The following is a 13,756-nucleotide window of genomic DNA, read 5'->3' on the forward strand; positions in this document are numbered from 1 at the left end:
ATAAAGAGAGCAAAAATAGTTTAACCGTAAAAACCGCTTAAGAATAATTCCTTTCAATTTCAATATTATTTCACTTTGATCGACTTTGCTTCGCTTCATAAGACTTAAAACACCGAAACCAGAAACAAACGCCCCTATATCAACACAAGATTCAATCCTACGATACAAAAGGAAGCACGGCAACAATTTGGAATTGCTGTAAGGTTTGCACTCAATCTCTTGCTTCACCTCAAAACCATAGCTTTAATTTTCACTAAAACTATGTGGGAGATAAGGGAAAGACGGCTCCTTTGCTTGAAGAAAAACGATCCCTTTCTTGTAAGTTTCTTCCTTTTTCTCATCCACTTTCTGTTATAACCCTTTTCTTGCTATGAGTTATGCTTTTGCCTTGGATTGGTAAAATCGCGCTCTTTTCTTTTTGTTTTTTCATTTTGGCATGCCTTTGTTCTCTTCTTTTTCTTTCATTCCTCTTTTACTTTTCTGGGTACTTTCCCTTTTTCCTTTCTGCATACTTTATGGTGTTCTTGGACGTATTTTCTTCTATGGGTTTATGTCAATTAGCCTTTTTTTTTTTGGAGGCGGAGGGGTTCTTTTTGGTAGGCAGTTGTTTAATGAAGTGTCTTTGTTGTAAAAAAAAAAAAAGAGATAAAAATAATTTTCTTTTGAAATTTTAATGTCTTTGCTCCAATTTGCTGAGCTTTTGATGCAGAAATTTTTCTTAAAGAGATATCCTATTGTTCTGATGGTTAGAGCCAAATTTTTGTAAGCATTTGTAGGGGTCCTAGTTCTGGTTTCAGTTGAAAAGTTGAGAGGAGTTCCATAAGAGCATAAATGTATTTACTACTACCTAAATTAAAAACTTTTTAGGTTGTTCCTAATCATTTGTGGTTTTTCTGAACAGGACAAAAAAGTAAACGAGAGAAGTTGATCAACTGGTTCCTAGCTTGGGTTATTACATCCGATTCTTGAGTTTTTCGATATTTGAATATGGGGGATCATTTTGTATTACTAGTGGATCGGTTGTTGACAGAATCCACACTGGAAGCTGCAATCGGAAGCAGGAACCGGTCTTTGCAGGCCACTGCACCAGCAGTTGATGACACGAAGGTATTCGGTTCTTCAACAACGGTGGATTTGTTATCCCCGAGGAAAATTGTGGAATGCAGGATATGCCAAGATGAGGATGAAGATTCAAACATGGAGACCCCTTGTTCTTGTTGTGGCAGCTTGGAGGTTAGTTTGGTGCTTATTTAGTTTCCAAAATTGAAAATTTTAAATTCGAGTTTTTAAGTTCCTTTAACCTTACCCTTTCATGCTTTATTTATCATAGACAACCCCAGAAGTCTCTCACCATGCAAAAACTTCTGTTTTGATGTTATTGCAGTATGCTCATCGAAGATGTGTACAAAGATGGTGCAATGAGAAGGGCAACACTACCTGCGAAATATGCCATCAGGTTACTTAACTTTTCACATTTCATGAAGACTTCTCTTTTTTTTCTCAATTCCAATTTCTTCAAGTAATATACAAATTGAGTTGTTCATTGTATAGTTCATCCTGACTTTATGTTATACTAAAACATACCTCATCATCATCTTCTGCATTTCAGCAATTCAAGCCTGGCTATACCGCACCACCTCCTCTGTTTCAAATCAGGCATCTTCCAATGAATCTGAGGTAACCTTTTGTACGAGTTAAAAAGTAATAATTAACAGTCTCTTATCAGGTTAAAAATGCTTCATTTAAGTACCTTTTATGCTTTGTATCAGGGCAAACTGGGATATCTATAGGAGGGAGTTCAATGATTCTCGCTTTATAGCAGTTGTATCAACAGATCGCCACTATGATGAATATTCAGTTTCGACTACAAGAAGCTCGATATATTACCGAACAGTTGCAATAGTGGTAACTCTCACTCTTTAAATCAAGTTCACTGTCCTAAAGAATAATGCAATTCGGTGGAATATATGACATATTCTAATTTAAACACTTAAAAGATTCTACTAAATGTACCATGCTAAGTATGCTTCTTCTTGACAGACGTAGCTAACTAAAATATTAATAGCTGTTATGATTCTTACAGTGGCAGTTAAACTTTTAATTTCCAAATTTGTGCTGAAAATCATGGAGACCAATGTGTAAAAACATCTAATTTTGTTAGGATGAACCCGAAACCATGACTTTAGTTTATTCATCAACTGCTTTCCTTCTGACAGTCCTCTACTTGATTTCTTATTATTTTCACCTGCAGTTGATGCTTCTTTTGATTTTACGACATACTCTTCCTGTCATACTTACTGGAAGCAATGAGTACACTTTCCAATTGTTTACGGTAAGTTTTGTTCTTGTATTTGAAGATATTGATCGACTTCCAGTGTATAAACTAGCGCTGTCACATGTTGTACAGTTGCTATTACTTCCGATTGTTGGGATTATCCTGCCAATATATTTGATGGTGAAAGCAGTGAGTGCCCTCCGTCACCGCCGGCAACAACAGGTGAGAGTTTCACTTTGGTTAAACTCATAATGTCCATCACCTGTTATGATGAAAACAATTTTTGCTCAGTGAGTATTTTGTTTTGGTTAAAACCATTAGGAGGCTCCAAATTCATTGTTTACTCAATCAGATGAAGAAACTGAGCATTCTACCATGCAAGCTCAACCTCACATAGTCAACATCCTTTGAATGCCAACAGATGCACTAGAAGTCATTACAAGAAATTGGTGTCATCAATATCAGGCCATCTTTGGGGAGTAAGAGTAACGAAACTGGAAGATGTTGATCTCAGCCAATAAGGGCTTGTAGTTTGGCAAAAATATTTTTATTACATGTTAGGCAAGTAGTCTTTAGAAAAAGATTGTACAGACCGACTCTGGGGAAGACCCCTTTTGTATATAGTTAAAGAAAATATACACTGACAGAAAGAAATACGAAGGTATGTACTGTGTATATAACCAATGTACAGTATATATAAAAAAGGCAGCAATACAAGTGTACATCGTTTTGTTTTAACTGCTTTCTCTTGGGTTTTACGTGGGCGTCCCCAAACTATGGGTGGGTCGTTGTTATTGAATCTTTAAAATCAGTATTTGTTTTTTGTCAACTTGTGTGTTAATGTTGTGGAACATACTTTAAACAAGTGCAGCATGTCTAGTTTCTCAAAAATGTCTTCCACTTTTCAAAAGCATAAAAAAAATATTCTCCGGAAAAACAGATTTGATATTCTATTGAGTCAAATACCATCATTCGTGAAGCCAATTACTAAAGAATACGAAAAAAGTTTTTGAAGAATTACATTTCCCTAAATAAATTGGTGGAAGATTGTACAATTTCTACATTTCTGAAATTCATGACAGCCCTGATACCAATGATTGCAAATGATCTATTAAGAAAGTGATACAACCATATATGCAAATACAAGGGCCATTGAGTTTTCCGAGTAAACCATTGAAAGAGGTTACCATGGTTCTTCAATGTTTTAATCATATGAACAAAATAAAGTTCAGAGAAGGAATTGGACCTGAAACTTGTATCAGACATTCCCAAAAGTCACTCTAAGCATTCATGCAGGCAGCAGCAGCAGCATTGTCAAAGGTAAAATGGAAATTAAGTAACAAGATAAAGAAGCCAAAAATGAAGATTAAGTTAATCTGTAGGAACCCAAAATTAAATTTCAGGACGGTCTTGATAAAAAAACTGATAAAAGAATAGGACCTCGAGTGCGACAGTACAAGGTTGTAATCTGGATTTCTACATGGAGCTTGAGGTCATCCAATGGGGCATCTTAAAGATTGTGTTCGATATTTTTGTTGTTCTAGTAATCTTAACTCCAGCTTCTCCTTGGCCTGAAAAGTGGTGGAAGGAAATCAGATAAGAAAGTTGCATCCTAAATATCAAAAACTTCTCTCTCTACAACTCTCCCCCCACCCCTCTCACCCTGTTGCTCTCTATACTCACATGCTTATAATCCTATTTGAAAGAACTCATATCCTCAGAACTATCATATGTTCTTTAAAGAGTGTAGTTGGTGGTAATACTTCCGATTCTTCTGCTGGGAACGCCAGTAGCAAGCAAGTGCTCCAAATGCACAGCTAGCAAGAGCAATAGCCAATGCAGCCCCAACTGGCACCACAACTGCGTTCGTTGATGAATCTTCCAGAATATCAGTGGTTCCATCACCTCCTAGAAGACCCTTTTCTTTGTACAAAGATACAAGTGTATTCCCATAATAACTAATTAAGAACTTGAATACTTCATCCCGCTTCCAATTGATCTGACTGCCTCCTTTATCTTTGGGACCTTGGGAATGATGACATGAAGGACAAAGCTGTTTTGGAGGCCAAATAATCTTTGGGAACTTGGGATCTCCGGTTTTTAGAGATGCTTCTTCCTTCATTAGTCTTTCATTAACTTCATTATGTGCACTCCACAACCAAAGGGCAAAGTCACGGGCTTTTGTGAAAGGACTTTTAACACTGCAAATTGAACTTCTGCAGTTAGATGAAATAAATCTACATATTTAAGAAATAACTTGCTTTGGAATCAAATTTACCTTGAACACATCTCATAAAAATGTTGACGGCACTCCTGACAAATAAAGAAGTTGTGAATAAAATCACAGATAGATGTAAATGCAGTCTGGCTCTCTCCATCCTCAATCCTCACAGAGAGGGAATGCATTAAAACCCATAAGCCACAACTGCATACAAATATGTTTAATTATTGACAGTTTATAAAATCAATTACAGCTGAAGGAAACTCTCTATCTTATAATTGTTGAAAAAGAATTATAGGAACAAATAACTACGGAAGAAGGCAAGTCTGATAACCCTAAAACAAATTTTGATGACACAGCTGTCATTCTTTCACATCATAAATTGCAAAATGGCTTAATTAGTTGTTCTATGGCTAAAATATAAAAAATAACATTAACTGTTAAAATCCGTTATCTTTGCCGCACTAGTGTTAGCATGGTTCTTACTCTGCTGCATTAGCATTTACATGGCACAAACATGATAAATAAGGCTCCATAGATGATGTGGAATGCCATATAAGACCAAGTCAACTTGAATTTTCATATTATAAGTTAAAGCCAAGAAGATGTCCATGTGGCAAAAAGGTTTCCATTAGAAATAAGGACATAATGGAACAAAGAACTTTTAAGGACGACATTGGGTACATTGTAAAATAAAAGTAACCTGAAATTTTTGAAAAAGCACAAGGATTTCCTTGGATTTTTAGCCCAAAAATATGTAAGAAGGTTAGCAAATAATGCCATAATTCACCATGAGGGAGAGAAAGATTATGACAGAGACAGAGGCAGAAATTTCCAGAAAAACTAAAAGGGTTAAGTTATTATTTGGGGCCTGAACTTGGAAACTTTTCCCACATTGGGGTCTGAACTTGGCAATTGTTCCCACATTAGGACCTGCACTTGGCAGCTTTTCCCACATTGGTGCCTGAACTTCTTTTTGGTCCAAGTTAGGGCCTGAACTTGGCAATTGTTCCCACATTAAGGCTTGAACTTTAGGGTTTTCAAGGACTAACTTGGATAAAAAAAAAGTTGAAGTCCCAATGTGGGAACATTTTCCAAGTTCAGGGCCTAACTTGGACCAAAAAAAGTTCAGTCCCCTATGTGGGAAAGTTGCCAAGTTCAAATCCCAAAATGTGATTTAACCCAAACTAAAAAGAAAAGGACAAAAAATGAAAGTGAAGAAAAAAAGCTTGCATTGCACGCAGTTGGCATGTATCTTGAGCTAATTTGCCAAAACCAAATTGGATCCCCTAGTAACATTATCAGTTTGCAATTAACCCTCCTTTTAATGCATAAGCTTATCATGTTCACGCAATATGTACGTCACAGTATAAACATAAATTAGATCAAATATGCAATAATAATTACATTCAAATCTATAAGCCTACTAGCAACCCAGCTATCCCTCATGCACAGACCCTATGGAAAGAGTGCGCTACTACTTCAAGAGTTCATTGAGAAGTAAAATAATTTGATACCAAAAGAAATGCTAAAGGAAGTGAAAGACTTCTGGATGGAGAAGCTCAAGTTCTTTCAAAATTGCATGAGCTAAAAATTAAGGGATTGCAAGTCATTACCTAAAGCCCCGGGTATCGTTCTTGCTGCCACGACAAAACATCTACAAAGAAGGAACATCAAAATGTGGTGTAAAGCAAACATTAAAAACTCAAACTCAAATGTAAAATTTTCAAAAGAAAATATTTGGTCTTGGAGAAAATAAAAATGAATAATAGAGCTTCATCGATTTGACATTCTCACAGCTCAAATCAGTCATAATTTTCTCTTTATTAGCAGATATAGAGAGAGGCAATGGATAACATAAAAATAAAAAATAGATGTTGCAGCTACTTATAGGTAACTAACAATCACCAATTGTAGTAGTATTAGGGCATTCTGGTTCATGCAAGCTAGTTCTCATTCCAGCCATAAGACAACGCATATAAAACAAATTAGAAGCACTTAACCATGCGTAGATGGTACTTCCTAATATCAATATTTTCAAATATACGCAAGGAAAGAAAATAACAAGCCGTAGTTGCCTTTGAGTATCTACCCAATATCCACGGGGAACATCCTTTCCACAAATATGGAAATTGCGTAGCACCCCTATCATGTTACTGGTGTCAACATCATGCTTGTCTGATGACCACATATCTAATGGGCACAAGTCGTCAAAGTTGACAAGTACTTCTGCGCTTCCTTTCCGACACCTAGTACAAAGACAAGGAGAATTTGATGTCAAACTTAAGAAATAGTTTCGACTTGCAGACAAGGTATTGGTTTTTGTCAAGTAATTCCATTTGTCAGTATGGTCTTCGGCTCTTCAACTTCCACTACTTATTTTATCTCTACATCATTCCCTTCCTTAACTTGCCTTGCTGCCACTGTGATATCCCCTCTATTCATTTTATGTCTTGTAGAAGGAATATAATTGATTTTTTCTCAAGCATTGGGTTATCATTAGTCAATGTCAGAGTTGTTGAGAAAGTTGTATTCCAGAGCTGCTTTAAATTTAAGTTATTGAATCATCTACCATATTGTTTTTGTGGAGTTGTTGAATAAAGAGATTCATTGTCTCATGTCAGTTATTTCCAATACTAGCTTCCCCCACACTTCATAGAAATGACATCGTTCTGCCTTATGTATTACTCATGATCTTTTACTTGGAAAGAAATTATTCCAAGTTCCATAGCTTTTAGGCAATTATTTTTGAAACTCTACTGACCAGGCTATCACATGCTCCCTTTCCTAGGATAAGTTTGGTAGACATAATATCATCTTATATTGTTTTGGCAATTAATAGTTCACCAAAAGCCCAATAATGCCCCTCCTTTGCATTCAAGACCATATCAGTAGCCATTAGGAGTTATTTTTCCTTTCCTTCGGCTGTATTTCCTTCAGTCTGCAGGGGTGTTAAGTTACAATAATTCTAGTAACATAAAGCCAAGGTACATACTAAAAAGTTGGATCTTTACCTCCTGGAAGGATGATGGGCCACTAAAAGTTGAAGGAATTTTATGAGTGGAGCTCGAGTTTCTGATTTAATCATCTGCAGATAATCATCTCCAGCAAATTTAGATGACAGAAATTCCCAGCCTCATATGCATACACAGGTCAAAAATAGAAGAAACTTTACACAAGACGGTGAAATTCACACCTTATGTTCTAGAATTATGTCAAAGGCAGTTGCAGTTGCCTCCTCCACGTCATACACAGCTCGAGCAATCTTTCAAAATTAGAAAAGAAAATGACGGTAAAACCATAAGCATATTTAGAAATCTCATACATGCATTATTCAAGAAATCAAATTGGAAATGAACAAAAAGACCTGTCCAGGATCCGATATATTTGATGAAAGATGCTCGTTTTCAAATTTTTCATCTTCCAGACCATATGAACTGAAAGGGAGTATAAGCAGTACAAATCAAATGAAAACTCAGGCTGATGGTCAAAACTTCATAGGATGTGCAAACCTTCTGCACAAACTTAGCAGTAGAAGATCAATCAAGCATCCGTTTTTATAACTACATTGTGAGAACAGAAATAGATTTCATTATACCCCAAAACCTCCCCCGTACTGATGGTTGTCATGCCCAACTTCAAAATAGCTAAAGTTCCAATCTTGTACCCCAGTTTTCTAGGACTAACATAATGGTTTACATAATGTGTAGAGGTTCAACTTCTACTTTGCAATTTTTTCTATAAACTATAATTCTTAATTTTTAAGAAACCGGGTAGTTGAGTCAAGGTAGGCATTAAAAAACCAAAAAGTATGGGAACTGGACGTTCCTGCACTTTCTACTCATACTCACTTCGGCATACAATAAACTTCTAGAAAAGCATTAAACTATTCAATCATAATCCTTGTCAGGAATTTTGTAATAACATGCCAACATAGTTTTCCGTTTATAAGCATAAGCTGCAATTGGATTTGAAGAATGCATCCTCCTCCTATATGTTATGTCCATATGAAACATCCCAGATCAAGAATGAATTTTAAAATTAAGTCCTATATTCAATTACCAAAAATCTTCCTCCAGGTTGTGTCAATTATAAGATTATTATAAAATAACATGTTTTTACTAAACAGATTATCATGCAATTCCTAAATGTACAAGGACACAAGAACGACTAGTAAAAAACATGGCCTCTTTCAGTAAACCGCTCATAATTGCCTTTACTATTCCATAATTTTAAGAAAGCACCACTTTGGATTATAAAGATGATGTGTATTAAATAAGTGATGGATGAAGATACCTCATACCTGCCTATTTGCTTATTGATCCAATTAAGCAAGCGTTCAGCTGTCCGCCCATCATCAATTACATGTAATTTACTTTTCGCTTGATTAGAGCTCCAGCCAGCAGGAAACTTTGTAGGAGGACCCCAAAATAGCATAGGATAGTGACTCACAGAAAACTTATCACAAAGTTTGCTATTTATCTGTGCTGCCAAACAAGTAAAAAAACAAAAAAAAAAAAACCAAAGAAAATTAACAAGACACATTTTTTAAACTGAAATCAGTGAAAAAGAAGTGCTACAAACGAAATGCAATCTTTTATACAGCGTTTGATTAACAAAACAAGGCTGAATAAGTTGCAAATCTAAATAGATGGAGGAAAAGGAACATCCAACTTACGTGGCTACATTCTAACTGTGCAAAGCTCACAAAAATAATGATATTAAAGATGCTATTTTATTGAATTTTCATTAACTTTACTCCACAATTCGAGAAAGCCCAAATGTTAGAAAAATTAGAAGTTCTAATATCTAAATGCTCTCTTTATTATTGCCCTAATGATTCAATCAATGACATCACAAGGCAATTACTTTCTTAATTACACACATTCTAACTTCCACGATTTCTGATCCAGATGATTAGCTTCACATGCTCCTAAATTTCAGTTCTATATGTTTCTTGTCAGCAAAAATAAAACAGTTTAGGGTTTAGGGTAAATTATGTTTTTAATTGTAATACCAAAGATCTATCTAAGAGATAACAATCAGAAACCCTAAACCCAAGCACTTACTTTGGATTAGGTAGAAGGATCCCCCCCCCCTTTTTTTCCCTCTTTACACCTGCCATTTATGAGACCCTTGTATCAACTTGATTATAGTTAAGTTTCATTTCCAAGGAAGAATTAAGGATTGGTAGGGACATAAAATTCAACTGCAAAAACAAAACTTATGTGACCAAGAAGGGTTGGGGGGGGGGGGAACCATTGAACATCTTTTAAGTTCAGATAAATGAATTTTGATATATATTCTCAAATAAGTAAAGAAGTATTAACAGATACTTTTAATGTTTGGCAATGTTAATAAATGTTTGATTGGAGCAATAAGTAAACAAAACCACTGAATAATAACATCAAATATAACTGTCCGTCTTTCCCATGACAGATGCTACTCAAAGTTCAAAGTACTTGTTCCAGCAGTTAAACAAACAACATACAACTTTATATTCAAAACCATAAGTGCAGAAACATTTCAACTCCATCTTAAATCCCAGATCATGCTAGTAAGGCAAATATATGCTTTTGAAGAAGCGAGTATTTTTACAGCAGTACTTACAGGACGCTGCACTTAGCAAGTATCCAGAAGACAAAATAAATACCTTTAATGCGCAGTCTACTCTAGTCATCAATACAATTCCAGGATGCACAGCATTGGGTCCATTGAAAAGCTTTGCAACATTTTCATAATGGTGCTGAAATATTGTATGCAAAGCAGCAAAAATATAATAAGAATGTGAAGATATGAAAAATTCTTAGCATAAAATATACCAAATAGTACCTTGTAATTTCTGCAAGCAGGGCACCTGAAAAGCAATAATCACAAAGAAGAATGAATGTCATATAACATTATTACTGGCTTGGAGCATGGAATTCAACTACTAGCAACATACACTCAATCATGTACATCCAAATTATTTCACGCAAAAGGTTGACTATGTACTAGGGAAAAAAGAAGAAAATATCAAACTTAAAAAGGGTAGGCAAGGAAAATTTGTCCGTGGCATCAAAGGCTTATTTTTGGATCTATCATGAATTCCATTCGTCTAGTTCCAGAAGCTAGTAGCAATGTCATCAATGCAGTGTTCAATTCCCACAACGTTTGCCAAAATTTGATGGCCATACCCTCCTATTCATGTACATCCAAGGTGTCTAATTTCTTACCGGAGCAAGTTTGCTGCAAAAATTAACAAGAAGGACCAATTTTGGGCTGATAAAGGTTAAATATTTCCATTCCTACACTTGAAGCTATTATCTTCGTTTATCAACTCAAATAGACATTCCATTTCTCATAACGATAACGAAATTAGATTAGAAGACATTTCCGGCAGGTTAAGATTTTCATAAAGAAGTTCACAAATACAACATACTTTTTCTACCCTGGTCAACAGTGTTAACAAAACTATAAACCTCAAGCATAATTTAATGTTTTCTGCTCAAATCAAAGCTCAAACCTTTAAAACAGTGACAGCGTATAAATGAAAAGAGCACTAACCAATGAGCGAAGAATTCGACTATAGCATAAGTAGCAGGAGTGTCCTTGAGAACAGCATCGAAATTCGTGGCGTTCAATTCAACGGCGTAGTCCTTGGGATCACTACCGCCGACGATGTTATGACCAATCTCACGAAGTACCACCCGCGATCCCGCTTGCAACGAGGTTGCCTTTAAGATCCAAAGGTTCAAAATCAGAATCCAATGTACAAGAGACATGGGGGAAGAAACCGATTGTACAAATATATTTGGTTTTCTCGCACAGCTTCGCCGGAATTGAAATGAAAAATTTCCCTTTGATTTTCTTCAAGTATTAATGGATATTAGAATTTAAGAAAAAACAAATTATAAAGGAGATCTCCAGTTAGGTATCATGGGGCAGGAGACGATGTGGTGGTGGTGGGTGGGTTTGGAAATTTCCGATGGAAGGTTAAGAATTACGTGCTTTCCTATTTCGTTTTCTTTCCAGAATTGCTACAAAGCCCAAGGTCAAATTTTTTTTAAGTAAATAAAGAAGGGTAAATTACAAGTTTAGTCTTTTATATTTTCTTAAAATTATGCTTTGACCACTAAATTTTTTAAAAACTACTATATAATTATTAATGTCCTAAAGGTAAAACTTGGCTGCCTCTTCTTGTTTTTCCTGTTCCTTCAATCGGGCACTCACCTTCCTTTCATGAGCCTGCTATTCAAAGCAGAATTAGTGTCAATTCTATTATGAGAGAGAGCCTTGGTTAGATACATAATGAGAAATTGACTTGAGGCTGTCTCATCTGTCGTATAAGTTATATTTTTTAAAAATTATAAAAATATCTAACTTCCAGATTAATTAGGAGAATCCCTTGAAAATTATAGTGCAATCCGATGTCATCAATTCTCAAGGCGGCATCACCTTAGAATTTCACCAAATCACCACTCAATTATTCCGTTAACGATTAGTTTTAAAAAGTATCTTTTTTTTTTTTGCTGTTTTGTATGTATTTTTCTAAATATCCGTATTTTTATCTATATTCCTAGAGTAGAATGAAAAAATTTTAATTTTGGTGATAACTTTAGATGTGGCGATACCGTTATATTTTCTTTTATGTCACCTACTTCTGTAGAGGCACCAAATTCAATAAAAAAATTGGTGTCAACACCAAATGTGGTGGCACCAATACTTTTTTTTAAAATTTTTCGATGTCACTTTTTCATGTGGAGTCACCAAAATCAGTAAAAAAAAACTCCCTAATGACAACTCTAGATGTGGCGGCACCAGTAATTCTTTTTTTTACTTTTTCGGTGTTGCCTCTTCATGTGGAGTCACCCAAATCAGTAAAAAGAAATTTTCACCCAATACCAACTTTAGTTGTGGTGGCACCGATAATTTATTTTACTTTTTTGATAATGCCTCTTCATGTGGAGGCACTAAAATCTGTAAAAAAAAATTTTCCTAGTGTCAACTCCAAATGTGGCAACACTGGTACTTGTTATTTTTTGAATTATTCGGTGCCGCCTCTATATGTAGAGGCACCAAAATCTGTAAAAAGAAAATTTCCTCTGGTGCCAACTCAAAATGTGATAGCACTAGTAGTTTTTTTGAAATTTTCAATGCCCCTTCTTTATGTGGGGACACCAAAATCAGTAAAAAAAATTTCCCTTGGTGTCAACTCCAAATGTGGTGGCAACTGATAATTTTTTTAAAATTTTTAAGTGTAGCCTATAATGTGGCGGCACCAAAATCAATATGTTTATATAATCTCCCATCCCGGACACAACTCATTTATTTGTGTTTGTTTTGTCACATTGTTACTAGCTGCTAAAGTGAGGAGAAAAAAAAAGACAATATTTGTTTTTAGTTGGAGCGTGCGTCATAAAAATTGTATCGAAGATGAATAACCAAATTCTTGTTTACATTCAATTTGACAGAGTCATTTTAGAAAGGGCGGTTGGTTGTGTATTTGAATCTTGCTAGAATGTTGGAATAAGGTTCGATAAAAATATAGGGGTACAAGAAATGAAAGAAAGGATTGGTGCCACAATAGCTCAACGTTGTGGGAGGATAATGTTCAGACTATTCTACAGGTTTTCAATTTCTTTCAATCATTTGAAATTTCAATAGATAGAACTTGTAGACGGAGAAGACTTGGGCACAATGGTGAGAATTTATTGCTCGAATGGGGACAACAACACTGAACCAACTCAATTGTTTGTCGAGTTAGTCAATCCCGAGCCTGTTGAAAATGTCGCCCTATTAAGTCAACAACACGCGTTAGTGTTAAATCGGGTATTTTAATAAGGGTTGGAGCGAAAAATGACATTATGTTTTACGAGTTGTTTATCTATAAGAATGACGGTGCACTCCCCACACGACAAATAAAATTTGTGCCACTTCGGACGCCACCAGATCAACGTGAAAGCAAACATACTTTAAAAACTAAACAATTTCTTAACAAAACATCACCATAATAATAAATATCCTCCTTCCTTCAACATAACATATTTCTTCCCTCTTTCTTTTTTCTTTCAACATTATAACAATAAATAATAATAAAAATAAAACCTTCACCAATTAAGTTGGTGCTGGGGATATATATAGCTAGTAGTGCCGCCACATTTAGAGTTGATACCAAGAGAAATTTTTTTTTACTGATTTTGGTGCCTCCACATGAAGAGGCGACACCGAAAAATTCAAAAAAAAATTATAGGTGTCGTCACATTTGGAGTTGGCACTAG

The 13,756-nt window shown here is 35.4% G+C and overlaps 2 protein-coding genes across 10 annotated transcripts; one reads left to right on the top strand and one right to left on the bottom strand.

The window, feature by feature from the left end:
- Positions 1-901: 901 nt before the first annotated feature.
- LOC107910022 (sulfhydryl oxidase 2) lies at positions 902-11,526 on the bottom strand. 8 transcript variants are annotated; one of them, XR_005910438.1, is made up of 15 exons: positions 11,043-11,525; positions 10,329-10,353; positions 10,150-10,242; positions 8,800-8,978; positions 7,864-7,933; positions 7,693-7,761; positions 7,511-7,584; positions 6,589-6,745; positions 6,113-6,153; positions 4,554-4,700; positions 4,039-4,476; positions 3,716-3,846; positions 3,522-3,555; positions 1,585-2,537; positions 902-1,437 (listed from the first exon to the last, which is right to left on the bottom strand). XR_005910438.1 is itself a non-coding variant. In XM_016837754.2 (12 exons), the coding sequence occupies exons 1-11, from the start codon at positions 11,258-11,260 to the stop codon at positions 4,002-4,004; spliced, it is 1,548 nt and encodes a 515-aa protein (XP_016693243.2). In that variant the 5' UTR covers positions 11,261-11,526; the 3' UTR covers positions 3,364-3,846; positions 3,959-4,001. The 8 variants fall into 8 exon arrangements, 2 of the variants coding, with proteins under 2 accessions (XP_016693243.2, XP_016693244.2); XR_005910436.1 differs by lacking the exon at positions 3,522-3,555 and having other exon boundaries at positions 3,959-4,476; positions 11,043-11,526; XR_005910434.1 differs by having other exon boundaries at positions 3,522-3,846; positions 3,959-4,476; positions 11,043-11,526.
- Positions 988-3,013, top strand: LOC107910023 (uncharacterized). 2 transcript variants are annotated; one of them, XM_016837758.2, is made up of 7 exons: positions 988-1,233; positions 1,385-1,456; positions 1,610-1,677; positions 1,770-1,905; positions 2,252-2,332; positions 2,408-2,497; positions 2,597-3,013. In XM_016837758.2, the coding sequence occupies exons 1-7, from the start codon at positions 988-990 to the stop codon at positions 2,684-2,686; spliced, it is 783 nt and encodes a 260-aa protein (XP_016693247.2). In that variant the 3' UTR covers positions 2,687-3,013. The 2 variants fall into 2 exon arrangements, with proteins under 2 accessions (XP_016693247.2, XP_016693246.2); XM_016837757.2 differs by having other exon boundaries at positions 2,252-2,497.
- Positions 11,527-13,756: the final 2,230 nt, after the last annotated feature.

This window comes from Gossypium hirsutum, chromosome D02 (assembly GCF_007990345.1).
Source record: "Gossypium hirsutum isolate 1008001.06 chromosome D02, Gossypium_hirsutum_v2.1, whole genome shotgun sequence".
Lineage (NCBI taxonomy): Eukaryota > Viridiplantae > Streptophyta > Magnoliopsida > Malvales > Malvaceae > Gossypium > Gossypium hirsutum.

What these genes read in the sequence shown, in the direction of transcription:
- LOC107910023 (XM_016837757.2), top strand. Translation starts at nt 988, where the DNA reads ATGGGGGATCATTTTGTATTACTAGTGGATCGGTTGTTGACAGAATCC. An exon ending in CTTGTTGTGGCAGCTTGGAG is followed by an intron (nt 1,234 to 1,384) that starts GTTAGTTTGGTG and finishes ATGTTATTGCAG; the next exon opens with TATGCTCATCGAAGATGTGT. An exon ending in CATCTTCCAATGAATCTGAG is followed by an intron (nt 1,678 to 1,769) that starts GTAACCTTTTGT and finishes GCTTTGTATCAG; the next exon opens with GGCAAACTGGGATATCTATA.
- LOC107910022 (XM_016837754.2), bottom strand. Translation starts at nt 11,260, where the DNA reads ATGTCTCTTGTACATTGGATTCTGATTTTGAACCTTTGGATCTTAAAG. An exon ending in GTCGAATTCTTCGCTCATTG is followed by an intron (nt 10,354 to 11,042) that starts GTTAGTGCTCTT and finishes ATTGCTTTTCAG; the next exon opens with GTGCCCTGCTTGCAGAAATT. An exon ending in CTGCTTGCAGAAATTACAAG is followed by an intron (nt 10,243 to 10,328) that starts GTACTATTTGGT and finishes ACAATATTTCAG; the next exon opens with CACCATTATGAAAATGTTGC.